Here is a 27,777-nt window from a genome sequence, read left to right as displayed (position 1 = left end):
AGGAGTCAGACTTGCTGAAGTATAGGGCAAAATAAACAAATGTTGCTGTTTGCACACTGCACGGCGTAAAGCCCTCCGTAGCCCTGAGGATGAGCAGGGTTTGTTTCTGGGTTTCATGTCTTCAGGAAAGGGTTTACCCAGTGCCAGCCAGGAAATGGTGTGACTGTACCAGGCCTGCTGAACCCTTTTGTTTGTTCTATTGGTTTAGTAGTTAGAGCAGATTTGGGGTACTGAGGGGAGCCTCCCACGACTCCAGTTTGGAAGATAACCAGCCGGGGAAGGAGTACAGCCGCACGTGTGCCTGCACACACAGGTGCGTGCGTGTGCCTCCTCCCCGAGCCCTCTGCAGGAACGGGGCCACCACACTGCAGTCAGAGGGAAGGAGGGTCAGCCCCTACTCACTCATGAGCTGTTGTGCTTGTGAAACAGCCCTCACTGAAACGTGACAGGCATCAGGCTGCAGACCACGGTGCCGTGCAGGTTATACAGGTGCTGAGGAAGGCAGTGGTAGAGATGTATTCAGCGTGGATGAACTCTGCTCAATGCTTGATGTAAATGACAGCTTTCACAGTGCCGGGGGAGCATCGGGGGACTGGGGATTTGGCAGGAAGGCTGTCTCTTGTTGCCACTTGAGTGATTTGGATGAAACAAGAAGATATACAGGCTTAACTCCGTGGCGTGCCTTTGCAGCTGAACAGTGGCTATGCAATTGCTCTCACGGTGGTCAGCAGGCGAGGCTGAAAGCAGGGGGGAAGATGAAGCGTTGGTTCTTGAACTTCTCTCATGGCGTTGCAGTGAATTGAAAAGGTGTTTTGAAAGGTTCCTGGTGTGTGCTGCTGGAAGTGAGCTGACGGGTGGATGAGGAGAATTTAATCTCATCAATAATGGCTTGAAAAGAGGCACTGGAAAAAAGAACGCAGGGGAGGCGATGTCTTTGGAAACAAGCAGTGTATTTGATCTGCAGTGCCCATGCTGGGCTGAATGCATAGGATTGTGGCTAATCCTGCAAGCAAAGCAGTTCTAGCCCTGTCCAGAGCTTGGATGGGAGATGAGAAAGAAATTGCAGATATTGTTGGCATGTGGGAGGGAGTCTTGGAGGCAGAACTAGGCTGCAGAAATGAAGGGAGTCAGGACTGCATTTTGGGTACTGTGGTTTCTGGAGAATGAGGGGTGGTAGGGAAGGAGGCACATGCTGTAGTCTGAAGTGCCTTGGGTGGTTTAGAAAGGGCTTTTCAGATGCTTTTGTTCTTGCTTTTGGATTTTTGAAGCTGCAAGTATTTTCTAAGTCCAGTTACTGACTTAAATGCTTTCTTTACATGTAAATTCCTTGTTTATGTATAGCCCAAGCAAAGAACTGATAAAAAAAAAAAAAAAATAGATATGCAGAGCTGTGTCACATACAAGAACGTGTGGCCGGTGATGTCTTTTCTCAGAGCTGTTCCTCTGGATAAACCTAAACAGCAAAGAGCAAACTATCCCTCTGTGTCCTAGTGCACATTTTCCCAAAAGGTGATTTAGAAAGGAACTTTGATTGGCAGTGGTAGGTGATATCTTTAAAGCAACCTTAGCTCAGGGAAAAGCCTGCTATTGTAATGTCAAGAATGCTGGGTTTATGACTGCTTAAACCAAGCCAGTTCTACCTGGGAGCCATTGGACACCACTTGCGCTGTCTTTGCAACTTACCTACTATAGTTCGTTATATTAGTCTATTAAAATATGTAAAACCAGCATAAAATGAATACACACTGTATATGAACTTCACACCTTTCCCTCCCATGCCATTCACAAATTGTCACCGTATGGAAAACCCTAGCACAGTATATGTTTGAAATGCTCCTTGAATCAAGAACACCCATTTCAGCTGATCTAAGGAAGTCATGTAGGAGATGGCAAAGTTGGGGGCATTTCCTGGCAAGATGCTGCCCACTGTCCTGTATGGTTATGACTGTTTGCTCACCGTGCACTTCGTGCTGCCATGGGAGCTGCAGTCTGCTCTCTAAAACCGAACCCCCCAGAGGCTCCTCAGCTCCGTGTGTGCAGCTAGCACCCATGAGCTTAGGGTTTTTACCCCCACAGGACTACAGAGAATCTCGTTTGGAGATGAGCCAGCACATGAAGCGGGAGCCGCCCGGGAGCAGTGCTCCCCATGGGAGGATCAGCAGCCAGGCTGGTGGCAGGGGACACTGCTGGGTGGCTCTGTGGCGTGGCTGCAGGGCAGGGGCTGGCTGTGGGGCCAGCAGGCTGGGGAAGCTGGCAGCAACCTTGTGGCTGTGAGCAGTGGAGCAGTTATAAGGACAGGGAGATGCACTGTGGAGTCCTGGCAGTTGTCTGAGGAAAGTTTTGAACTCATCCAAATGACCCAGCGATGCCTCCAGGGCTTGCGGCACGCACCCAGGGTGGAGCAGGAGGGTGTGTGGGGAGGGAAGCAGCTTTGGGCTGGCTTTGGCTCTGTGTGGTGGGTGATGGCTTCCCTCAGCATGGCCTTCTGCCCCCTGAGCAACCAGAGCCGCTCAGCTCATGGCTGCGTGATTCGGGCTCAGCAGCATCATGTATAAGCCCACCGCTGTCCTTAAAGACACCACTTAGCTCCCTAGTGCTTTCTAAAAGGCTTCATGTGGTGATTTCTCTCCTGTCTCTGAGCAACATCTGCTATTCCCAATCAGTACTGATCCAAAGCCTCTGCTCGGCCAGGAGCTGTGGCGGCACGCCTGCTCTGCACCCTCTGCTGTGCCCCTCCTTGGGATCGGCCTGCATGGCTGAGTCCCGCCTGGGAGGCGCAGTTCAAAGTACGTTGCAGCCCTCGTTGTGCTCAGAGAAGATCTGTTCTTCCCTTGTGGCGAGGACTTCAGTTTTGCTGTCCCAGCACAGCTGCTCGCCGCCTCACTGTGCTGGGAGAAAGGCACACCCTGTGGGTGACTTGTGTCCTCAGGGATTTTGAAGGTGTTGACAAGGCGCCTGCCGGGGAGCCATGCCCCAGGTAAGCTGGCAGCTGCCACGCTGCTTTCTTCTCCTGCTCACTCAGCGTCCCAGGCCCAGCCACCTGGCCGGCCTGTCAGGAGCATGCTGAGGGCCCTCCTGTGTCCTCACCTCAGCAGGCAGAAGGGCAGGAGCATGGGCCGCCCCAGCTGGCTTGAAGGGACAGTGAGGTGCTCAGCCTGTTTTTTCTCCACGAGTACTTCGTTTTTTTTTCTCAAGAGGGAATTTTTAAAAGAAATTCAGCTGGATTGGTAACATGGGAAGCGTGGAAAAGGGTCCAGAAGCATGGCTGCTCCTGAGCAGCACGTGCTTCTCATTTTCATCATTTGTTCCCAAACGGCTCCTTCCATTGCCTTAACTTGTTGAGTGTGCTGCGACAAGGAAGGCTCTGAATTTTGGAAGGTGAGCTGCAGCACTTTTTGAAAACAAGGCCTCTTTAAGATGCCTGAAGTTCACTCAAAATAACACGATATTCTTGAAAATGTTGATCAGCTTATCTTAACAGGTAGGCACCCTGAGGGGCAGGAGAGTAGACTCTAAGTATCCAGACTCAGGAATTCCCTTACCTCGTTACCTGCCCTGATCTCAAGACATGTTTAATGACCTCTGTGCTTCAGGCCAGCCCAGTGCTGCTTTGTAGCAGTGACCATGCAGAGTGCCCCGAATCTATTGCCCCAAGCAATACAAGTTTTCACAGATTCAACTTCAGGATTCTGGGTGTGATCTAGAAGCAAAGGGACAGCAGCTGCTTCCCTGCAGAGCCTTTCAGACCCGGGGTGCTGACTCTAAATCAGCCATGCAGGTCTGAAGGGTGTGAGGGATACACACACGAGCTGAAAAGCCTGAGCTCTGGAGCTAGGCGTTTGTTGTTAGTAAGGCCCTGGGGGAAGAACGTGACTGACCAGTGGGAGATACAAACACCAGATACTGCTTAATTTCCTGGCACAGAGGTTATTGGCAAGGGAGCTGAACCAAGAGCAAAGCAGGGGCTGTGCTGCTGGGAAAGGCGAGGGTGCTAAGCTCTGGTAAGGGCCTCCCAGAACCTTACTTTCATCGGTTAGGATAAAGAAAAAACACAGCCTAGCTGACAGCAACCCTCTACTATGCAGGAAACAAATTGTGATCACAAGCAGGAATGACAGACAGCCCAGGACTGTGCTTTCTACGTCTGAATAGAGCTGTTAAGCAGCTTCTGAAGGGCTTGAGCAAGGATGATTAAAATAGATGCTATCTCCCAAACCAAGCAGGCTACAAAAGGCGTATTTTCAATGGCTAAATCCTGAAACAGTTGTGGCCTGTAGTGTAGACAGGTTATTTCTTACTTTTCTGATGGTCTGCTGGCAAAATCCATTTTCTTAAACAAGGTTTGTCATGTCTAATGCTTCCACGGAAAGGTGGTGTTACTGTTTTTATGTGTGTGGTGGTGAGGATCAAAATAAACATTGCAGGCTTTGCTAAAACTGCGTAGGCTTGTAATTAATACCCCGTTCCTTGGGGAAGTGATATTTTCACTCAGGTTATGGAGAGAATTATTGCTCACTATGTCAAGAGTGCTGCGGATTGTGCATACTCCAGCTTTCCCACCCCACGTCCACTCTGTATAAGCAGACTGGACGTTCACATGGGAATTGTTGGACTCGTCCCCACTGGGTTCTCCAGCTGCTTCTCCAGGGGAGGGGGAATCACTGCACAAGACAGTGGCATGGGTGTGTGTCTGTGCACAATTGCATTGCCTGTGGATGGGTGGCTGTGCTGACACGACCCCTAACTCCATGGCAGATTTCCACGGGGAATGTGATGATGAGGATGTGGTCATTTTTTTCTCCTCCTGGTCCATGACTATCTTTTCCAGTCAATTTGTTGTTCGCATCCAAAATGGATGTCGTGTCAAAGGCTTTAACCAGCACCATGCCTCTCACCTGAGGTGGACGGTCTGCGGGTGCGGTGCCAGCTGGCAGAAGTTCACTATGGGGACTCCCCTGAGCCTGCCGGGGGCTGAGGATGCACAGCAGCACTGCATCTTAGATCTGCAGCTCAAAGTAGGGAAGCGGTGCCTTTGCATTGCTTTTATTTTTTTTTGGTGAAGATAAGCACAATTTACTGTTACAAACCACTTGACTGTAAACCTCAGTGCAACATGCACTTTCAGCAAGCCTGTTCCATTAAATGTTTCTTTTCTGAGATGCTGAGAGCTTTCCTATGGGAAGTTTGTTTCCTTTTAAAAGGAAGCACTGCAGGGTTGCCCATTTGCCTTGCAGAGACAATGAATTCATAGCAGTGCAGCTGATGGGTTTTACTTCATCCTAGTAAGCAAATGACCTCAATGTTGCATTCAGGTAATTGAAATTGCTAGTGTGCCTTCGTCCAGCTGCTTATTTATGAGGCAAGCAAAAAGGGACAGATGATGGCAAAGAAGCTTGAATGGCTGAAAGTAGAGGAAGAGAGATGGACAAGAGATGCAAGAGAGAGACAGCCTGCCAGGAAGCAGAAAGGTTGACTGAATGGCACGGGTTACTGTAATGCAGAAGTTTCCCAGCAGTAAACTAGGAAGGCCTCAGGTGGGGAAGCCACAAGGGCTGTGATCTTCTGGGGTGCCCTCCTGTATGACCTGAACCACAGGACCACTGTGCATTCATTTCATGTTAGAGCAAAGCCTCCCTGCTGGCATCTGCTCTCAGCCCCCTGCAGCTGAGCAGGGAGAGGATTCCTGCTGGAAAGGGAGCCGTGACCCACTGCCATGAGCAGTGAGGGTTTGTTCAGGGGGAGCTAAGAAAGTAAATAACCTGAAGGGTATGGAAAGGAGAGCCAGGATTGATGCCACAGAAAATGAGTGGGCAAGTGGTCTTTGTACTTAGTCCTTGGTTTGTTTCTGCTTGTTGCGCTCAGGAGCGGCCTGGCCTGGTACTTGCTGATATATTGGGGTTTTAGAGAAAAGGTTTACATGAACAGCTTTCCCACTCTCCATTTAGTTAGGAGAATGTGTGAGTATGGTAGAGAGTGTTTTCCAAAGGCAACAGAGATCCATCAGAACTAGAATAGACTTTTGTTGTTGGTATGATGATGCATCTGGGCAGCAGCAGAGGGGGAGTAGGGTATTCCAAAATGACATCAGTCCTGAAAAATACAGTGCTTGTGCTGCATTGCAGGCTGCTCTGTATGGCTTCTCTGAATACAAATCAGCAGTGAAAGTGGACTCTACTAGGAGTTAAAGGGGACAGTGTGAAAAAGGGATACATTGAAAAGTGCCAGTGTTATTGATAAGGCTTTGGGATCATTTTCCCATCCCAAAACTGTTGTCTTGTTTTGCTTTCATGTGAAATTTTGGTAGCTTTGAACTGCCTGAGGAAATCTGTTAACTTGTTCTTGTGAGCCTTGTATTCCTTTATTGAACTGTCACGTTTCAGGCTGAAAAAAATATTCTAAAATCCATCTAGAAGGCCCTTTTGGCAAACAAAAGTATGAAATCAAAATACTATCAGGACTTGTGAAGGAAGCTCATCTTTCCCAGTTCCTTTCATCGCAGAGTCTAAAGGGCCATAGCTAGGAACAAGTTAGCTGCTTGGGGCAGAGAGTGCAAAGTCTGTCTTGGAGGAAATGTTGGGTTTGGCCAAGAGTGTTTATAGAGAACCTTACTTGCAGCATGCTTCCCTTCTGAAACACGGCACTTTGTTCAAGCTCCTGACATCAGGACAAATTGCTGTGTAGTGGTAGTGATTAAAATAATTGAGCAAAAGGCCTTTCCCTGTGTTTTGGTGAACCTCTCTGCTGCTCAGAAAAGGGTTGATGGATATGAAAGCCCTCCCCAGTTTGACCAACATGCTGTTAAACACGTAGGTGGGACATAAAAGAGTTGAAGGCACTGAGGGCCCTGTCCCTCTGCCTTTGAAGTCAGCAGGAGTTATGCCGTTGACTCTAAAGGAAGCAGCTTCAGGTGCTGGGTGGGCAAAAACGTGAAGTCCCAGCTAGTGCTTTGCATCACGTTGGAAAGGCACCGGATTTTTAACAGCAGCTCCTCTGCAAGTAGGTCTGATCCCTTCACGTTTGTTTCCAGTGTCAGCTGTTGCTTCAGAAGTCAGCAGTTCAGTGTGTCTGTCGGCTTGAGGCAAGCACCGATCAAAGTGTGGGTTTTGTTAATTGTGCACCCTAAGTCTCTCATTAAGGCGAAGGCAAAAGTTAGAGTGTGGAGGGAAGAGCTCGTTGTTGGTAGGGGCTGAGGGAGCACTGAGGAAGCTCAGGGAGCCAGTCACACGCAGAGGGAAGGAAGGGGCTTATCCCACCTGCAGGGGTGTCCACTGCCATTTTCCTGCTGGAGCAAGGCCAAGCGGTGCACATCACACATCCCAGGGGGCTTTCTGCAGGCATGGGAGGAGTGTGCTCTGCTGATGGTGAGGATTTCACCAGGATCAAAAATGGCATGTGAAGTGAATTAATGAAGGGGGTTTCATCTCTCACGGCCAAAGAGGATGCAAGTAAAGGTGCAGATCTTGCTGCTCCCTTTTATTTCTAATGCTGCCTCAGTATGCCTGACTGTCGCTGTCCCAGCCTGATGGATCTGTTGTCTGCATTCACAGACAAGCTGCAAGAGCCTCCCTTATGATCTCTACTATTGCCTGACACCACAGCCAGGGAGATGGGCAGGTCATAACACCTTGGGAAATGGAGGATGAAAAAGTCCTCTGAGACCGTGTGATCTCAGCGAACGCAGCAAATACAGAGCTGATCTGTAGGATATAGAGAGAGCTGTTTGCCCAGCCTGTTTCTCAGCATCCCCAGTGACAGCAGCTGTTCCCATGAGATTTCCACTCGGATTTTCTCCCGTCTAGGTTCACTGCGACTCACTGTGACTGGCGTTCAAGCTGTGTGAGCACATATGGTGGGTGGGGAACAGTCCCCTAGCAGTACTCTGGGGAAGCCTGAAGACTGGAACATGACTTGCTTATAAACACCTAAAGCAAGAGAACTGTGTAGCAGTTACTTCCATGAGTGCTCAGAGAAGCAAATCCTCTCCAGTTTGCTATCCAGCCGGTCAGTGATGGCCAGGTAGCTAACTGGTGGGAGGCAAGCTACCTGCACACAAGTGTGATTGCTCTGCAGAGTGCAGCCCTTTGCTCTGGGAGCCTTTGCTTGTCTGTGGATACCTGGTTTTATATCAGCAGCTTAGGAGTAAGCTGAGAAGTGTGTAGGGAAAGAATACTGCAGGGCAGTGCTGGAAAACATTGATTGTGGTGGTAGTTGTAGTGGCATTTACTTACTGGTCAGACTGGTGGTATACTTCTTCTAGGATCTCACAAAAAGAAAAGGTGAATTACATTTATGAATTGGGTCAGTGTTAATAGAGGCCAGACTGGTGAACATGTGGAGATGGTGGATTGCATCTTCAAGAGTGCCAAGGACATTTCTAACCGGCTTAGCTGAATCTGGAAGTGGCGTTAATTTGCAGACTTGACAAAACTGCTCTCTGAATCCTGGGGTTGGTCCCTTCTTTCTTTCTAGGACAAGAAAGAAAAATCTGGTGATAATTCAAGAGAAAAACATAAGAGCGAGCTCCTAAAACAAAGGATCAAAAGGGAGTGTTTGCCACTTTTACTGGGATCCTGGATTTCAGGCTAGTTAAGTACCTGGGACTTAGTGTATGAAATACACTTTGAAATGCTACAGATTTTCTCAAATGGAAGTAACATAGCTGCTTGGATACACAGTACTGGGAGAGCTAAATTCATGTTTTCGTGTTTTTCATTATTCATGTTTTAAAAGTGCTGTCTTACTGACTGGCCCATAAAGTCTTTTAAGGTGGCTGCTGAATACTGAAAGCTTGTGTTCTGAGGAAAAGAGGTAAAGAAAAAAAAGTGCAGTTTGTATTTTACCTGAATCTGCTGTTCCTTGGTGACACTCAAGTGAAAAAGACCCAATAACCAACCTGTGAAGAATGGACCTTTTTCAAGTTTTAAATGCCTGAAATTGCAGCGCTTTTCTGTCACCCATCTTTATGCATTTAGCAGAGTACTTAATGAATGGCAGCTTCTCCAAGATACTCCCTAATCATAACTATTCTCTGTGGAGACTAGTTAAAGCATCGTTATCATCTGTTACTCTAAGAACATGTTATGTCAGGGTAATAATTGTTGCAGTGGGAAGTGTGATCCAGCCCTCTGAAGCCAAGGTCTTGCTAACATTCCTGTAAATGATTGAAGGTACATGAGCAATCTTATTGCCTCTGAATTCCTAACTACCACCTTGAAAAGCAGTTTCAAGTGTAGCTGGGAATTTTGCCTTGTTCTTTTTAAGGCACGGGAGTAGTCCAGATCCTCACTGCAACATAAATAGGGTGGTTGCTAGAATTTGTGGCACAGGTAAGTATGTTCAGTCCCAATCAGAAATGATAGGATGGTGTTGTGAGGCCTGGTTCTAGTCCTCTGAAAGTACATTGAGGTTGCAGAGTGCGCTGGTGGCAGCTGCACAGTGCCTTCAGTGCCTTTCAGGCACTCTCATCTTTGTCACTTCTGGCTGGCTGAGGGGAAGGAGGCTCAGTGCCAGCACAGGGATCTCCAAGGATAGCAAGAGTACTGTGAGGTGTTCAGACCTCAGAGGTGGACAAGTTTCCCATATGCCAGCATGAAGGTCCAGGAGCACAGGGTTTGAAACATGGTGTTTCAGATGACATCTGTTTCACTGGAAAATGAAATTGTGTGGACAAATTACAGGTTTTTAAAAGCCTGTGTACCAAAGATTTCAGTATGAATACTCAGCATATTCACACTAATACAGTTCCAAACTGAGTCTTGTAAGTCTTTAAGCTCACAATTTTACACTGTTGTGTTTTTTTCTGAGCCGGGCAACTGTTCTCTGAGCTGGGATTGCCCTCGAAGCAGCTACCTTCTGATGTGCGCTGCTTGTGGCACACAGCAACAGCCAGGCATAGTGCCCAGAGACTGCTGCACCTTGCTAGAGCATGGTCCGTGTGTGTGAAAGTAAAACTCTTCTGTAGCTGGGGGTGCTCAATCTCCACGAGGCTTCACCCAGAGCTAGTTGGAGAAGAACAAATGCATTTTGTTGATGTTCTTAGGCATACAAACAGCGGTAAATTTCTCATAAATGGTTGAAAATGTCGTGAAAGTCTCTATTTAATATTGCCTGGGAATGTCCTATCAAGGTATTTCTCCTTTCCCTTTGTCTTGTTTCCTCTTCAGCAGCCCCAGCCATGCCTGTGTGCATGTCAAAATGTGAGCCCTAAGGGAAGAGCCAGGCGGGTGGGGAGGCAGCAGCTGGGGGAATGTAGGGCTTAGGGGCGAGTCCAGTAGAAAGTAATCTTTTATAAACCCTGGAAAATGTTGTTTCAAAGAAGGACGTAAAGGAATGTAAAGAAATCAACAGCTCTATCCCATGAAGAGTAAACCCATCTTTGGTTTCTCTAGGTGGATATGCAGGGTTTACTCTGAAAGTAAAGGCACCGTAATGCATAGTAATCAGCACCTTAGATAGTAATACTTTGAAACGTGTCCAAAGGAAAATTGAGCTGTAATTGTGGGAATCATAACTTCAAATTTTTAAGACTTCTGTAGTTGGAGATCCCAGCTACATTTACATTTTGGTCCCATTAACCACACAGAGACATGCACAGAAACCAGACATCAAAAAGAAGAGTTTCTCTGTTTCTTTTACTACTGCTGCTACAGCCCCAGGAATACGAGAGGAATTGAAAAGTGGGAAAAACATTTTTAAATAGTTTAAAAATAAATAATCCAAGCTCTAGAATTTCTCCTGCCAGATTTCATCATAGACTAATTTCTTGCAGCTGAGCTGCAAACCTCCATGAAAATAGGGGTTTACAGTGGAAACACTGACTAACTATAGCTGTGCAGCACCATGAATAATGACGCTGTAATTACGCCTTGTAACTTCCCAAGACCTGGTTTCTATATAGTTTGTGAGCTTTTGCTGTGTGCTGGTTTGGGGAGCAAGGTTTTTTTAACTGTGGTTTGCTTCCTTTTGTTCGTATGATGTTGGCAGATACTTCTTGAAAAGCATTCCTCTGGAGGGAGCTGGGCAGACAGCTATGATTAAGTATGAAATGATTGGGTGAGCTGTTTGTCAAAGTTATAAATAGGATACCACACAAACCCGACACTAATCTCGCTGAAAGACAGATACTGGCAACATTTCTTAGTCATCTGTTCCTTGCACTCTGGGGAGAACAACTACACTTCCATTAAGTTTTCAAACAGAAGTTGCCTAAAATAAATTTCTCTGGTAAAATTTTAGGCATATGCTCTGTGAGCCACGTTGAGATCCAGCAGCGCTGTGGCGTTTGAATGCTGAGCCAGGTTAAGCCTGGTCCCAAGTTACCACGTAGGGGTGAAAGGTGATGTTTGGCTGTTGTGGAAAGGGACTCTGCTCACAAAATAGTGGTGCTATGGCTAGAGCAGGGCCCTCGTCTCTTCATACCCTGGGATTAGTTTTAAGAGTAGCAACCACCTTTGGGTTTATAGCCAGCTTTCTGTAATCTGCTTGGCAGTTCGGCAGATCAGACGGAGGCATAAATAGAAGAACGAGGGCACGGGTTTCACTGACGTGCTTCTGCGAGCAGGGGTGAAAGGCAGCAGAATTCCTACCGATGCTGAGCTCTTGCGTGGTCGGAGGCTTCTGCGGCCCCCGGCCTTGATCACAGTACTCGTTCCTCTAACTTCTGCATCAGCTGCACAAGTCTGGTCCAACTGGAAGTCTGCAATTCATGTTCCCACAAGATGACCCCATACTTTCCATTTCCTTTCATGGTGGCTTAAATTGTAGGAAAGAGCTCTGCAGTCTTGCTGCCTGCCAAAACATTCGCAAAACAAAGCAAAGCAATAGCTAAGGGGAAATGGAGCGTTTCTGGAGCTGACAAAAGCTTTGAGTTGTAAAGGGAAAAAGCCCACTGCACCTAGAACTTGTCCCCCTCAATCCTGCACCTTCGTACATCCCTGCCAACACATAGAGCAAACAGTTTTGGAAGAGGTATAATCACTCCTCATTTACAGCATAAACCAACAAATTTGCATAGGGAAAGTCTCTTAAATTTCTGCAGAGATCTGAAAAGGGTAATCTTGAATTCGTGGCATTCAGACAATTCATTACGTGCATCTTTATACTTCCAAAATTAAGAATACGCATTTATAGAATTCAAGATTAATGACTGTCATTAAATGTAATTTCTTTAATTTTTAGGCATAGGCATTTTATTTTTGCAAACTCTTAAAATCAGATTCTGATCCAATAGCTTCATTTGTTTAATGACTATTTAAAGACCGAGCTTTTTTGTATGCTCACGAGTCATTTTCACTCTTACCAGCAGACAGAGCGGTTGGGTTTTTTAGTTGTGTTTATTTTCCCTTGGGAGATCTGTGCTGCTGGAAGAGAAGATCCTTCTTGGACATATGCATTCTCCTGCAGGGAAGGAATGAGCCAGCCCTGCAGCCCTGGTGATGCTGGGCAGGAGGGAGGCAGTGCCTGGTCCTCGCAGGGGCAGCCTTCTGTTGGGTGTCCTGTCCTGCCTTCATCCCCTCTGCTGGGTCTGTCCCATCGCAGCATCCTGTGGGGTGACAGAGGCTGAGAAATAGGGGGGTGCCTTGCAGGAGCTGGGTGCTTGGCACGTGCCTGAAGCCCAGGAAGGTGACTGTCATCTCTTTGCATCAGTATCTACTGCTTGAGGAGCTTTGCTTTGAGTAAAAGGAAATGGTCCCTAAGTGGTAGCTCCCATACAAGAGTCCAGATGTTCCTGTTTTTTCCACTGAAATGATTGGGACTGGCCACTGGCCACAAGCACTCATTGTTCTTCAGCAACAGTCCTGTAGGCTTGCTTTCTGCCTCTTTATCCCAAAGCGCAGTGTTACCATTTCCCTTGCAGGGTTTCAGCAAGGGGACTGGAGAAACCTTTCTTTTTGGACCAAACCCAAGTTGTGGATTGTATGAATAATTGTCTTGACGCAGTTGCTGCTACGTGTTTGTTTTTTGTTACTGAAGAATAAAGGAAAAGCTATCACCCTATCACCTCTTAAACCTCTTAGTGGGGACTGCATCTTTACTCTTAGTTTAGTACCAAGATTTCCTTTTCCAGACTGATGGAAAAAAGCTAGTAGAAATTTTTCTGAGAAGAAATTGAAAAAGATTGGTTAATGAATTGCTTTGCCCCTTATGTGCTAACATATTTACGTAGTTACAAATGAAACTGCATCCGATAAGAGTGACAGGTTTCCAGTTTGATCTTATTTTAGTTTGCAGCGAGCTGAGGATAAAAGGACTCTTTGTTTCAAGAAGAAGAAAAAAAATAAATGAAAACATCTGGCGAGAAGCTGATGTGCTCAGGACAACTTTGAAAGAGGTTGATAGTGATGGATTATGACACACAGCTTCAATACATCCCCACAAGTGTTATCTGAAGAGACAAGATAATTCTTCCCTTGTCTGAGGCTCTTTTTAAGGAGTTTTTTGCTTTTCAGAGAAAGGGAAAGAGCGTAACAGTCAGCTCCCTGTGCGTTCCTCCATGATCCTTGCAACTTTTCTAGCCTGAACTGAAGGCTTCTTCCAAGACTGATATATTTGGAGGGTGCTAATTGTAGACCATGACATGGCTCCCTTATGAAGCCTTTCATGTTGGATCACTTCTCCTGGAGCAGAGAATTGCTTGGCAGCTCCCTGCCAGTGGGTCCAGTGTCTGGGAGAGGATTTTGGGAGCACAAGGTCTCGGTGTGTTCAGGCAGCACTGTGTAATAGGGGTTACCTTGCTCGTGGTACATGCGGATTTGGCCTTAAAGCATTCCTTCATTCCTCCCTCAAACCACTGAAAAAGATATTTTCTACTGCAAATTATAAAGCGCTTCCTGCTTTGTCCTTAAACATAGGCTTGGATCACTGCACCCTGCACTGATTTCTGCTGCGTGTGCACAGCTTAGAGTCAGAGAGGAGTCAGGCCCCTGTGGCTAAGGGCACATCCAGACCCAATGAGAAACTGGGGGGGGGGAAGTTGATGGGAAGGGGTATTCTGGAGTGGTGTGTTCATTTGGAATGGTGCTCCCAGAACCCAAAGGAGCAATGAGTGGGTAAAGTGCTTTCATGCAGAGCTTTTCACTAAGAATCAAGCCTGTTGTCAGCACTTGTGACATTTTCTCTGTTCCCTTCCTTTGGGCAGTTTGCCACAGAGACATACACAGATGACATTAGGATTGTCAGACTGTCATTTCTGAAGGCTCTCTTATCTACTCTGCACTTAATATTTTTCTAGGACACGAAGGTGGCTTTTTCTCCTCTGTTAATTAACTTTTTTTTGCCCATGTTTGCCTGCTTTATAAATTCCTCTGACATCAGGGTCTAGGATTAAACAAATTGATACCACACTTCCCATGTGTGAGCATGACACTGAGCTGACAGCTTGGAGTCTGAGCTATTTCAATACACGAGCAGAGCAAATAGGAGGAAATTCCCATCGAGCCCTACCTGCGCTCTCCCAGCTGGCTTGCCGAGAGCCAGGCTCCTGGTTTGGAGGGCTGTGGTCTGCAGGAGATGGGGCAGCCCCAAAGCCTCACACCCCTTTTTGGTCTTGTGCCCAGAGTATGCCAGTTGTGGTCTTTCTCAGAAATACCTGTGTCTCTTCCCCGTGTCAGGGTTTCGCTGTCTGGGTTTCACTGTAATGCAATTACAGGGCAGTGCTGCCCTGGGCCGGAGCCAAATCCACCCAGCAGCCAGATTAAGTTGTCTTATTTGGTTAACAGTGTTTTGATAGTTTATTAAATCTTGGTAGGAGTAAAAAGGAAAGGAGTGGAACAAGCAGATCTCACGGATTATCTGCCCTTGGATTTTCACTTTTGTTAGTATAATCCTGGTCTGAACGATGAGCTGTGTGAGCAAGCATTCAGTGTTTGCTGATGTCTCGTCTTAGACGTGTGCATTGCTTAAACAGAAGCAGCATATTCTCTAGCTTTTTTTTTTTTTTTTTTTTTTTTTTCCAGTTTGCTGTTTTTATCACTGATGTGGAACATAGTGCTTGTTTTCTTTATCTGGAATGAAAACATTAGTTCATCTCAGATAGCACAAGCCATTTGATCAGCCATCAGATGGTAAGACATTATAAAAGCTGCTGACACAGGACAAATTCAGACCTGTGGTGTGCAGCTTGAAAAGACTCCATGCCTTTGTTGTCAGCCCTCTGAGAAACCCAGCTGCTCCCTCAGCAGCACCACAGAGAAACAGGGATGGGCTGTGATAGAGCCAAGTCCCCCCGCGTGGGGAGGTCGGCGTGGGCAAAGGAGGCAGGGCAGCACCTGCCTTGCCCCGTAGTCCTCAGCCCATGAGCCATGCCACTGCTCCAAGGTGGCCTTGGGCTGGCTGAGGTTAACCCAAGTCCTGCTACGTGCTGAGGTCTGCGCGGGGTTCCTGCCGGCTGCTGGAGAAGCAGACAGCTCCTCGCTGGCTCTCCTCTCCCCCAGTGATGAGCCAAAGCTGCCCCTCTCAGCATTGGCTCCCATATTCACTAACCTGTGTTCGTTGTCCTCCTGTTCCTTGACCAGCCCCTGCCAGCCACCATGTGCATCCTCGTTTGTGGGTATTGCACCTATAGGTTGGTGCATTTTGATCAAAGCTTGCAATTTTGCCACACAATACTTAATATTCAGGCCTGCTATGCCTCCCCTGGTGTTATGTGCAAAGCTAAGCCAAACGGGCCGATACTCTTAATACATAACCTGAAAATAGAAGATAGCACACTTTGCCAGCAGCTAACTGCAAATCAAAGAAGCTGGCCGCCCAGCACTTAGCTGACACCAGCCTCTGCAATATGGGAAACCTCCTGAGTTGCCCTCCCCTTACCAGAGCAGCGTGGCTTTCAGTTCAGTCTGATGCCAGCAGTTCCTGCGAGAGACCGGCTGTGTCCCCCACCACCTTACACAGATGTTATGGGGCAATGGTGTTAGGAAGAGGCTTGCCAGCTGGTGCATCTGGAATGAAAAGTGCAGAGGGAGAAGACCACTGAGCCCAGTGCCTACCAGGGACAGCAGGAGAGGAGCGGAGCTCACCCTGTGCTCTCACTGCTTCCCTGGCTGCACCTAGTCCCAGGGCTGCGTCCTGGCTTCCCCATGCTGCGTGCAGGGGGGTCTCAGCAGTGTGGGATTAAAGCAAGCCTGGCTGTGTGAGACCTGCCCACCCTAAGGAGGGGGTTTGGGTGGGAGGTGCCAAGGGAGCTCTTGGGGGTCAGATTTGGATTAGGAGCATGAGACGAGTTTCTGGAGCAGTTTGGAAAATGAATGGGATGAGTGTTACAAATAGGTGGGAAGACTTGTGATGGATTTATCACAGCCTGAAATAAATTATTCTTCCCAGAGTTTAATTTTGTAATAATTTGCATTTAGATACTCTAACACATCCAAATAACCCCAAACCTTCTGCAAACACTGTGATGAATTCAGTCTCCTACGTCATGTAGGATAGAAATAGCACTGTTTACATGGCCGGAGGGAGCTGAGGGCTTTGTTATCAGCATTGCATGGTAAACTCATGGGTCTTCCCTTTTCCCCCCATGGGCTGGGGGCTGCAGTTGCCTTGGGACCTGGGGAGAAGTGGGGTGGTGAACCCACTCCTTCTTGCCCATCCTGGCTCTTCTCGGGGGGCCCTGCACAAAGCACCCGGTTCTGTCCCTGAGGAGGGAGTGGTGAAGTGATTTAATAGTCAGCACTCTCAAACACAGTAATGAATTTGATAGACAAAATGATCTGTAAACCCAGCTGGCTGAGAGGGTATCTGAAGGACAATCCAAGCCCGTAACCAGGCAGTGTGATATTTTCTTGTCATCAGCCTCCTGTCTCTTCCTTTCCACTCCAGGGCAGTTAATCATAAGCAAGATATTTGTTTGATGCTGTTCTCATGCATGCTGTGCCCTGTCTCCATTTCCAGGAGACAGTACAGTCTGTGGGTTTCGTCCCCTCCCAGCTTCGGCAGCTTCTTGCCATGTCTGTGGGAGAGCCAGCTCTTCCAGCGGGCCACAGGCCACTTTCCGAACCGCACATTTTTGGCTGCTTAAGGTAGGGTAAGCTGATAGCTTTGTGAGGGAAAGCTGAGTATCCCAAAGTGCAGCTTCTTGTACTTACAAGTTCGTGTCTTAAATCTGGAGCGTGTAAGACAGCATGGAGCTGGTGCTACCTGAGCCACCCAAGATGCGCCGGGTGCCTCTGCCATGCTGCCCAGCGCAGCTACTCCTGTTCGAAGGCTGGGCAGAGAAGGCTGGTTTGGAGTTACAGGCTCTCATGGGACAGCATAATCCCCCTTGGACCTCATCAAGTTGGTCTGAGTCACAGGCAATATATCCGTCATCTTCAAGGGGATTTGGCCCAGCCTCTGTTGGCTGCCAGTTTGGCTTCTGTCATGCTCACTTGTTTTCTGCAAAGCTCTGCCCAGGCTGGGAGCATGCGCTATGAAGCAAGCAGTTCGCAGTGTGTCAGCTGCAGACAACGGGAAATTTCTGACACAGCAACAGAGGAAAGCACGCTGTGTCTTGCAGATTTACTCCTTGTAAAACACCTCTAATTTTCCATAGATATCTGCAGGTAATCTCCAGCCAAGTGAACCCAGAGGTATTTATAGCACAGCTTCGGCAGTGACATAATGGCAAGTTAGCAAACAAATGAACTTTGATATATAGGGAAAGCAAAAGTATGGCCTAGAGTATGTTTATTTTGAAGTCAATAAAAAAAAAAGTTGAAATAATAATAGTGAGTGTTTCCAGGGTGGGTCAGGTTAAAAAGTAAAGCAAGTGAAGCGTTCTCATAGTACTGTAAGACTGTTTTGTACACACCAAGGTTGAAATACAAAAACAAATCATGAAAACTTTGCTTCCCACTGATATAAAATGCTGTGGTGCTGAGTACCATATGAACGCCTGTAGAAAGCTAAAATAAATGTTGCATCAAAAGGAATTGAGACTGCTCTGAATTTAAGCATTTTGAAAAACTATATTCAGTTCCCAAAGCTGTGTAAAATGAGGCAATTTTAGTTACTTCTCTCTTTTTTTCCCCTTTTTTCCCCTCCAGTTCTTTGCTATCTGGTGGCTGCAGGTTATCTGATGCTCTGTTAAGGAAGGCTTGGAGCGATGCCACTTTGCGGAGACACACCCTGGGCTGGGAGCGTGGAGGTTTCTGTCTGGTCCTGTCATGTTTTAATTAGCACGCCTCAGACGTGTGCTGCTCCCCTTTGCCGGTGGGGAACTCGGGCGCAGCATGGGGCTCTTCCTCCCAGGACACCCTTCTCCTCCTCCTCTGGGACAGGCCCCATGGATGTTTTGTCCCCGTGTTTCATTTCTGGAGTCCAACGTTTGCTCTCCACGGCTTCAGACTTGGCAGCCACAGCTGTCTGGGTGACCTGTCCCCCTGCCCAAACGGGCTGCAGCTTGAGGGAGAGGGGCAGGAGGCCCTGACAAGGCTGAGGCCTGCGTGCTGGCAGCGGGTCAGGAGAAAGGGGGCTCCCCAAGTGTTGGGTTTCCACCGCTTTATTTTGGCTTACCAAAACGTGGGGATTTATAAAGGGTGGGTGGTGGCCTAGGCTGACCCTGCGGGCTGTGGTGCTGCAGGGGCCATCAGCTCAGCAGGCCTTTCAGGCGGCCTGGCGCTGACGAGGCCTCGCTTTGTCCTCAGACGATAAGGGTGGCGTGGAAGGACGGGTACCACAGTAAAACAACTGGAAATAAAGCCTTGATCCTCATCAGGAATCCTGTGGAAGCAGAAAGCAGACAGAAGAGGCTGGGCAAAAAGAAAGTTTTTAATTTGCTGTGACAGGAAACAAAGCTGTGTCTTGTCAGAAAATTCCAGCTCCCTTTTCATGCCTGTCTGTTGCGTGTCAGCAGTCCTCACAACAACTTTCTCGTACAAATGCAGCTTGAGAGAAGTGAGCTCGGAAGTAAATTCCAGGAATCTGCTTTATGAAAGGAAACACATGAGAGAAAGTCTCGGCCGAATGTTATAACTTGAATTTCATTTGGTATGGGAAGCCTTGGGTGACATGGTGCTCTTAGTTGGCTCTGTTCTTATATCGGGTGATGGTGGTGCTTCTCCTGCTGCTCTGCACCTGCAGGGCTGGCAGCCAGCAGGGCCCGCTGCTCTCCTTAATTACATGATATCAACAAGGGTAGGACCCGTGCCCGATTTTAAAGACCCTTTAACTCGAGGCACCTGTTTGCTAAGGGCTCTGTGCTGGATATAGTTTGGGACTTTAATGGGAAACTGGAGGACTGTGCAGGTTCGGGATTTGAAGCTGTCAGTGCACACAAGATAAAACTTGATCTTAAATATATGTTTCAGCTCAGCTCTGACATTAAGACAGCAGTCCTGTAAAATTGCCAGCAAAATCACTGGCAATCGCAATCAAATTAGATTAAGCACATTAACTTCTTTGTAATTGGTTTATCTCCATGCGTGCTTGAAACAAGGGGGTTTTTATTCTTTAAAAAAATAACTGTGATGTTTGATTTCATTCAAATGAATTCTTACTGCTGGATAAGGAGAAATGTGGGGTGTATTTTCAGGTGGATTTGTCTTTGTTTGTAAGGACTTATAAGAACTTAGGCAATTATTTTCAAAATGATGCTGACTCTGCCCATGTAAATGTTTGCCTCTTCACAACAAAGAGGTTGTGGAGGGACAGGAGGAGCTCCCATACTGAAGAATTTTTTAATTTAACATCTGAGTCATTTTACCTTTCCTGTCCTTCTTCCATAGCAAGGGGTATATTCAATCAGTACTCGTCATAGCAACCTTTTTTCTTTTTTTTTTTTTTTTGGTGCGGTTCTCTCTCTTTCTGGGAGATAAGATTTTTCATCAAAAAGAAAAAGAGTTAGTGGACAAATTTCCAAATGTGTGGATGGGAATTAGTCAACCAAGTTCTAGTGGCATTCAGCATACCTTTGTCTTTTGAAAACTTCTATTCTCATCTCTCTGGTTATGGAAATCCCTTCTCAGGATAGGGATAGTGTTTAGGGAGGTTGTTTTTTGTTTCATTCTGTGTTGTGTTTTTTTTGGCAAAGTAGTTTCAAACAGTTGCTCTAAGAGATGTGAAGTCTAACGAGGACAATTAATGTGTCATTTAATGAGAGACTTTTATGTCTTCTAGGCTCTGTCTAGGGCAGACAGAGAAGGAGTTACTTTTATTTCCCTTTTACTGGCCCAACACATGGATTTTATCTCCTTCACTTTTGCTTCCCTCACAGTCTCCAATGAGAGAACCTCTACCTGTTTTCAGACCAACTACTACAGTAATAAAGGATAGCTCAAACTAGTGGGTAGGCACGTAAGCAGCTCCAGGTTACCAGGGAGTTGGAAAGTTTTTATGCTGAGTTCAGCTGGGTTGAAGTCCTTCCCTTTCCAGAGCTGGCCATTCACCTGTGTATTTTCTCATTTAAGGGGAGCACCTGCGAATCTGCCCACAAGGCTATACCTGCTGCACCAGCGAGATGGAGGAAAACTTTGCAAACAAAAGCCGAAGTGAATTTGAAGCCATGATGAAAGAGGCCGGTCGCTCTGTGCAGACGATCCTAACGGCGCAGTACAGAAGCTTTGACAGTAAGTAACACCTGATCTGTTCACTTTCTGCTCAGAATCCAGTCACTGTGTAGCTTCCCAGGTGCTGTTAGAGCAAGGGGTTCATGTTCGATACTCATTCTTCTGCAACTTGTTCAATAGTTTGTGTAAAACGTTGGCCTTCAATAGCAATTGTACCTCAGGCTGTGTCTTTGCAAGGGCAAGTCATTTTGAGAACTCCACTTTGGTGAAGCCATGGCAGGAGGCTGGCTGGCACTCATACCAACAAAGTGTGTACCTTGGCACAGATGCAGCTTTTACAAGCATAGCATAATCAGGTCTTACCACAGCAGCATAACTTCAGAGGTAGTGATGTAAGACTTGGCACTGTGCCTTGAGCTGTATAATCTGAAGAATATGGTAAAGGTGACTGGATAGTCCTCAGCAGAGGGGTAGGATATAAGAAGGCATGGATTTTTCTTGTTCGTTCCATACAGATTGCAAATGAAAAGGAGGTAAGTTTGTGTTAGTTGCTTATAACTTTGAGCGTCCTACAAACATCCAGAAGTGGTGTACAGCAGTGAAGATCTTAGAGGTCATTGCGCTTTAGATATTGTGGACAAACATGCCCTCCTAATGTGCTAAGGATGGCTCTCTTACTTTTATTGTTCCCTGAAGAAAACATTTTGCAGTGCACAGGAAGCCTCAGGGTCTGAAGGCTGCTGGAAGTAAATGGTTTATTGGCAAAATTGAGGTGACCTATGAATCAGAAACTGTATCTATTATCAGATTTTAAAGAAGGTCGGTCATTTAGAATCATGGTGGTCTTAACGTTATCAACAGTCGTCATATGGAGTTACTGTGAGAAGAATAGGAGTTGGAGAAAGAAGCTATAATAGCCAGAAAGGTGGAACTGGAAATTTCAAGCAGTACATAATAGATCTAAAGAAATAAACCTGACCTTCAGGGAGCTGATAACCAAGATTAAGTGCTTTTGCACTGAATAGAAAGAAAAGGCAATGCATCTCTGCAAAATGTATTGTGACTGTGTGGCCAGGGTTGACCACAGCAAAGGCATTCTTTTAAAAGCCCAAAATTAATTGATTTTCACCTGCATTAAAAAGCGATAGCCAAGACTTTCTAAAGAGCCTTACAATGCTGGTTGCTCAGGCTGGCACCTGAATGGGCCCTGATGTAGCTGTTGCTGCTGAGCACATTCACTGACCTCTGAAATCCAACCCCTCACGGAGATTAATGCAGAACATCCACCAGACCTCAGCACACTTTCCCTCTTCTGCCTGTTTTGGCAGATTTTGGCTGGTACATCTGGCCTTTACTTTTTGCCCCAGACACTCCAACATCCTTCTATCTGTATCACGTGAGTGTAAAACTTGGTGGAAAGCTTTGAGATCACGTTGCTGAGCAGAAATTAGCTAGTGAAGGACCAGTTTAATGTGAGTGCGATGGTTTGGTGGATTAATAATAACAGCAATAAAAATAATAGTATGCAAAAACAAGCTTATCGGGGGTGGGGGATGCTTATGTTGAGAAGCCAATTAAGACATGTGAGGGTTTTCTCTATTTTTTTTCTAGTATTTTACAAAAATATACATTAATTTTTGTGGTACGTAGCCAAGGGTTTGGGGTTTTCTTTGTTTTGTTTGTGTTTGTTTTTTTAAACATCGAACAATATATACGTTCAATAAGCTAAGTATTACTTCAGCAGACCATAATGCACTGATCACTGGTGCTCTGCAGTGGGAATAACCTCCATTGAGCCCTCAAGGCCAGGAAAACGTTTCCTGCTCCCATTATACCTTTTTCTGTTTAATAATTATCCTTGCAATCAATAGAGAGCTTATAATTTATGCAAGACAAGATTAAAAAAAAACAGTATTCATCATATTTTGTCTGCATTTCAAGCACAGGTTTGGCTATAATAAGCAGTTGTTTGGGTTTTGGATTTTTTTGTAGCTATTGTATAGATGGTTTAAAATTAAGGTAGTTCTGGTGATGTGGCAGTGCAATCATACCAGCTGCTGAAACACTGCAGTAGAAACCACCCAATTTCTAAATTAACTTTACACTTACTAAGACTTCTTGCAGGTAGCGCTATTTAAAGCTGTTGAATAGAAAATCATAGAATCATAGAATATCCCGAGTTGGAAGGGACCCTTAAGGATCATCAAGTCCAACTCTTGACACCGCACAGGTCTACCCAAAAGTTCAGACCATGTGCCTAAGTTCACAGTCCAATCTCTTCTTAAATTCAGACAGGCTCGGTGCAGTGACCACTTCCCTGGGGAGCCTGTTCCAAAATCTTTTTAATGTCACAAGATCTAGTTTTTCTGCCACTGGATGCCTGGTTTTGTTGGATTTTCTTATCAGAGGTTTCTGTGGTTACTTGAATAACAGAGACCTTTCGTTGCCTTTGTTTTGCACATAGCCCTTCATCTGGCAATAATGTGATATTGCTTTCTCACAGGTGCTTGTCTGTTGTATTCTGGAAGGGTTTTTCCTTTCCACTTTCCCCATGTCTGTGTTTGCCCTGCAGGGGAGAGTGCAGCTTTTGAGGTTGCAGAGATATCGATGCACGGCTTGTCTTTATACTCGCAATTTGGTTTGGCTGCAGGAGGACATAGCAGAGGGCTCCACAGGCTGGGGATGTCCAACCCTCCCTCAAAGTATTTGCAGCCTGGAGGTCAGATTATTCATATGTTCTCCACTAGCAGGTGTGGCACATTGAACTTTAGGCCTGGAGCTCTCTTCTTCAGATTCATCACAGCAAATCTTGATTTTGTAATCTCACTGCTGATCGTGGCAATAGTCCCTACTTGCAAATTGCCCTGAAGCTCCAGCTAGAAAATAGCAAGGCTACAGCAATCTGCTTCTGAAGTAGTATTCCCCATGCTGCTGTTCAACACTTTGCATTGGAGAATAATTCATCCTGCAGGTGGTGATCTGCAAAGCTTAAGTTATCAGAGGGCCTCTTTTCTGAGCCATGTTTTTCTCCCATCACAAGGAATTATAGAATCTGTAGTTCTGGTCTCACTGGCTGCTTTGGGGACAAACACTTTGTGGCCAAGAGTGGATTGTCCTTTTCCTTATACAAAGTACTTGTAGGGAAAATATATATATGAAATACGGATGACATATGATAGGTAGAGACGTATATAAAACTGATGTATGTGGAAGAGGATCCCATGGTTTGACTGCTCTCCCTGCATAGCAGAGGACACATGGCTTCTGGGATGCCCTTCCCGAGGATCTGCCAGGGCTAAATTTAAAGTTTAACAGCCTACTGTACAGCGTATCTCCTTTCCAGAGCATTTGTTGTTTTGCTTTAGTTTAGTTAGCAGGATGTGGGGGCATCAGATTTGAGCTCTGCTTACGGTCATTGCCTTGCTGTTAACCTTTTTGGTTGAAAAGCTGGTGTTTTGCTCCACAACCGATCGTTTTTAATTAATAAAAACCACACACACACACACACAGAAACACAGACCACAAATGATGAGAGCATATGCTTTTGTTAAAAAAGTGCTAGGGCAAACAGAGATCCGAGTAGTGGTACTTCATTAGCAGGATTATGTGCACGGCTGCTTTGTTAATTGTGATGTCCCAGGTCTCCTGCTCAGGCAAGGAGCAGCCCATGCGACTGGAGGCTGCTAGGTGGGTTTTAGGAAGAGTTTACTTGTCTGGAAAACTGTACATAGCCCAGACCTTGAAAGCAAGCTGTGAATAATACAGGTGATAACAGTATTGGGAGTCTTGGCGGGAGCTGGGATGGTCTCTGTTGAGAATGGTACCAAATACTGTTTTAAAGATGCTACCAGCATTAGAAATACTTCTGAGATTTTAACTGCAGAATGTGTTTGTTTTAAAACTGGTATCATCTCAGTGGATTGGAAACTTTCAGTACATAATATTATAAAATGAGATACTTTGACAAGGAACTTTGCTCAAGTAGATGATTTCAAGAAACGGATGAGAGCTGCATGTTGCCCCCTCTGCCGGCTAGAGAAGAGGAGCTAGCCCCTGAAGTGCTTTGACTTCATGAATTGTGCCAGGAGAGGGTTATAAACACTGGGCAGGCTGTGGGGATCTCCCTTGGGAAAATTAATGTTTTTTCTGGCGTATCACACAGCTGTATGTCAGCGTTACACAAAGCCATGGGAGTTTTGAACTCCCATTTCTCAGTGAATCTTGTGCCTCTGTAAGCAGTTAGAAATCAGCATGAGAGACCCCTGCACCGCAGGAAGGGCTGGAGGAGTGATGGCTGATGACACGGCACTGGGTGCAGGAGGTCACGATGCGAGTGCAGCCTGAAAGCCCCTATCTGCTGGGACACCCCCACAGGCTGGGGTGGCAGAAACAGAGCAGGAGCAAGTGGCACTTGGGGTGACAGCGAGGGGCTGCGAGCAGCAAGGCACAGGGCTGTTTTTCTGGTCTTCGTGAAAGCTCACTTGTCATGAGTCTAATCCATGCCTGTCTCTCTCTCCTCTCCCTTTTCCTCCATTTAAGTAACTTTTTAACTGTATTGCAATATTGTGCCAATCTTTCCTTCCCAATCATTTGGTACGCTTAGCAAGCACTCCCTGTGTGGCTGCTGACCTTTAGCTGTGAGCCAGCAAATCTGTCCTTTCAGAATTGTTTCCTTTTTTTAGGAAGTATCAACAGGCTGGATCAAAAATCTCTGCTTTTATTCCACATTGCACAGTCTAAAAACTATTTGTAGCTCTTGCAATTCTGCGATTTTTAAGCTGTAGCAATCAACTGCAAATTAAAATGTATGCATTTTATAGGTAGCTGCCCATTGGAAAGCTGGTGTCATGTGAAAGCTTTCATAACTTCAACGGGTGGTAGCTGGAAATCGCATATGTTGGAACACAGACTGTACAGATAATTAACATTATTTGAGAGTTAGTTTTAGACAGTTACATATTTCTTGTGAAAATGAATCGTTGTTTTAAATGTTACAAGGTGGGGAACATCCTAGAAGCTGTTACACACTGATGGTAAAATTTTAGAGATTTCTAAAGGCTTCTGTTTTAAAGTTCAAGCAAATATGGCTTTGTCAGAGGAACTGATTTATTTGACCAGCAGTGCGTGGGGTTTCAGTCCCTAAAAGGCAGTCTGGGGCTGCTCCCTTGAGCCAGGCGTTTGGGTGTGGACTGTAAATGTATTGCTTTTGACCCAGAAGCCCCTAATTAGCTGGGGACGCTTTTTTTTTTTTTTTTTTTTTTTTGGTGGCAATTCCCCATGCCAGGGCTCTGCCCCTGTGGTTTGGGTGTGTGGGCTCAGCTCTGCAGGAGAGAGCCGATGTCTGGGATGTCCCCGGGCAGACGGGAGGTGGCAGTGGGTCCCAGCTTGCCAGGTGGCTCAAGGATGGAGGAACAAATAGGGGGGTCCTTGGAGGCCTCCTTAGGAGGAAGGCGGCAGGCGCTTGCATTTGCTTCCTCCCTTGTTTCCCCTCAAGGAGCCACCTTAAGGAAACCCCGGCATCCCAGCATGAGGTGGGATTTATGCTAGTCCCTGCAATCGTGCTCTGCAGCAAGAAGATGCTTTCATGTGTGGTGCTGAGCCTCTCGGTTGGTATTTATGGTTTCCTGGAATGGGGTGCGGCGTCTATCAAGGTGCATTCCTGGGCTCGGCAAGATTACTCCTGACAGGTAGCTGCCTCAGGGAGGCAAACGCTTAGGCTCACCTGTAACAGCTCCAGCACCTGGAGTTTTCTCTCCCCTTACAGCCACTTCTCTTCACATTTAATCTGCAAGTCTGTTGTGTGCTGCAGGGTATCTCACGATGTACGTGCAGCACTTTTCTGAACAGATGGCATAGGCACAATATTCTCCTTAATAAAAACAAAACAAACAAATAAATAAGGCACTGGCACTGGGACAGGGGCACTGAATCGGGCTGCCTTCTGCAACGGCTTGCACACCCCAAAAAGGTGAGCTACTTCATCCCTGCAGAAGTCGGATTAAGAGAAAAGTTAGATCAGGCATCTGAGTTTCAACAGCTGTCACCGCGTTTGTCACACACACAAGAAGCGCCTACGAGTGCTCAGAAAACATGGAAATGTGCATCTGCTTGAGGACATGAAAGAAATCACCTGCTCTTCTGAGATACCGAACGCCGCAGGCATATTTTGCAAGAAATTAGTGATGACCACATAATCATTTGAGAAAAATGTCTGGGCAGAGTTTATTTTACCGTTCACGAGTCTCTGAAAACCTGTGATTTCCCACTGTCAGCAATCCATCGGCCAGGCGTTTATGACGAACGCTGGGTGCTGCCCTCTGTGGCTGAGGCAGCATTGCACAGAGGCTTCAGTCAGATGGCCCAATGGAGGGCAGCGCGGTGAAGCAGGAGGTGAACAGCTGAGGTTTTTCTGCATGGCTCAGCAGAGGAGCCTGTTTCTTGAACCAGTTTACACTCAGCCATATTCCAATTAGTTGACTAATTTCTACATGAAGTGGTTCCCCCCTTTTGGCTCTCTGCTGTTCCATCTTTCTCATAAGAGGAAAATAGTGGACTTTCCTGGTCTACTGCTACTGCAAAGACTTGGAGGTGTTCTGAATCTGCTCGTGAGCTGGTAATTCCCCCACAGCTTGGCATGAATCAAGTCTCTCTTCTTGGTCAGGTGCTGTGGTAATTTGGGAGCATTGAGGGCTGCAGAGGCAAGGTGCTGTCCCAGCACAGCGATCAGCACACACGATAAGCTTGAAAACACGATACTGAAGTATGTGGCGTGTCCTGACATAGGAGGTTGTGCTATTTTGTGTGCTTTGAGATAGCTGTTCTCATGTGAGATGATAGAAGCACTTTGTTCTTTCTAACTAGAAATGCTCGCAGCAAACTGTTGATTCTGCTTTATTAGTTATTGCCATTGAAGAAGCACATCCATTCAGCCCAGAAGTTTCTTGTTACTGTAATGCACCTCAGGGCATCCTGTCTGTCTGAGACTCTATGGTCCAAAGCCTTTGTTTAAAAAAATAAAAAAAAAAATCAAACGGGTTTGGGTGAGTGGACTGTGGAGAAAGTGATGCATTGTGCAGTAGGTTTGTGCTAGAGGAGAGAACAGAGCCTGGGTCCCCAGAAATCCCTCTCGTCCATAAAAAGCAGTGATCCTCTTCTTGCAAGAGAGCAGAACACTTCCAGTCATCCCAACTCTTACAGGGGTTTATCAGATTTCCATACATTCATTCTCAGCACCTCCCACCTAAGAAAAAATAGGTACTTTTTCTGAATGCTCCTTTAGTTGTTGTTATGTGTG

General features: G+C 46.4%; 1 protein-coding gene across 1 annotated transcript in view; it reads left to right on the top strand.

Annotated features, from left to right (window-relative positions):
• The window catches only part of GPC1 (glypican 1), a 188,539-nt gene that overhangs the window by 71,309 nt on the left and 89,453 nt on the right, over positions 1 to 27,777 (top strand). Inside the window, exon 2 of the mRNA XM_032192909.1 lies at positions 20,385 to 20,543. Coding sequence (XP_032048800.1) covers positions 20,385 to 20,543 — 159 coding nt within the window. The remainder of the gene's footprint in view (positions 1 to 20,384; positions 20,544 to 27,777) is intronic.

Source organism: Aythya fuligula, chromosome 9 (genome assembly GCF_009819795.1).
Source record: "Aythya fuligula isolate bAytFul2 chromosome 9, bAytFul2.pri, whole genome shotgun sequence".
Classification (NCBI taxonomy): Eukaryota; Metazoa; Chordata; class Aves; order Anseriformes; family Anatidae; genus Aythya; species Aythya fuligula.
Note: the sequence above shows the minus strand (reverse complement) of the source record. Positions and strands in the feature narration are given on the sequence as shown.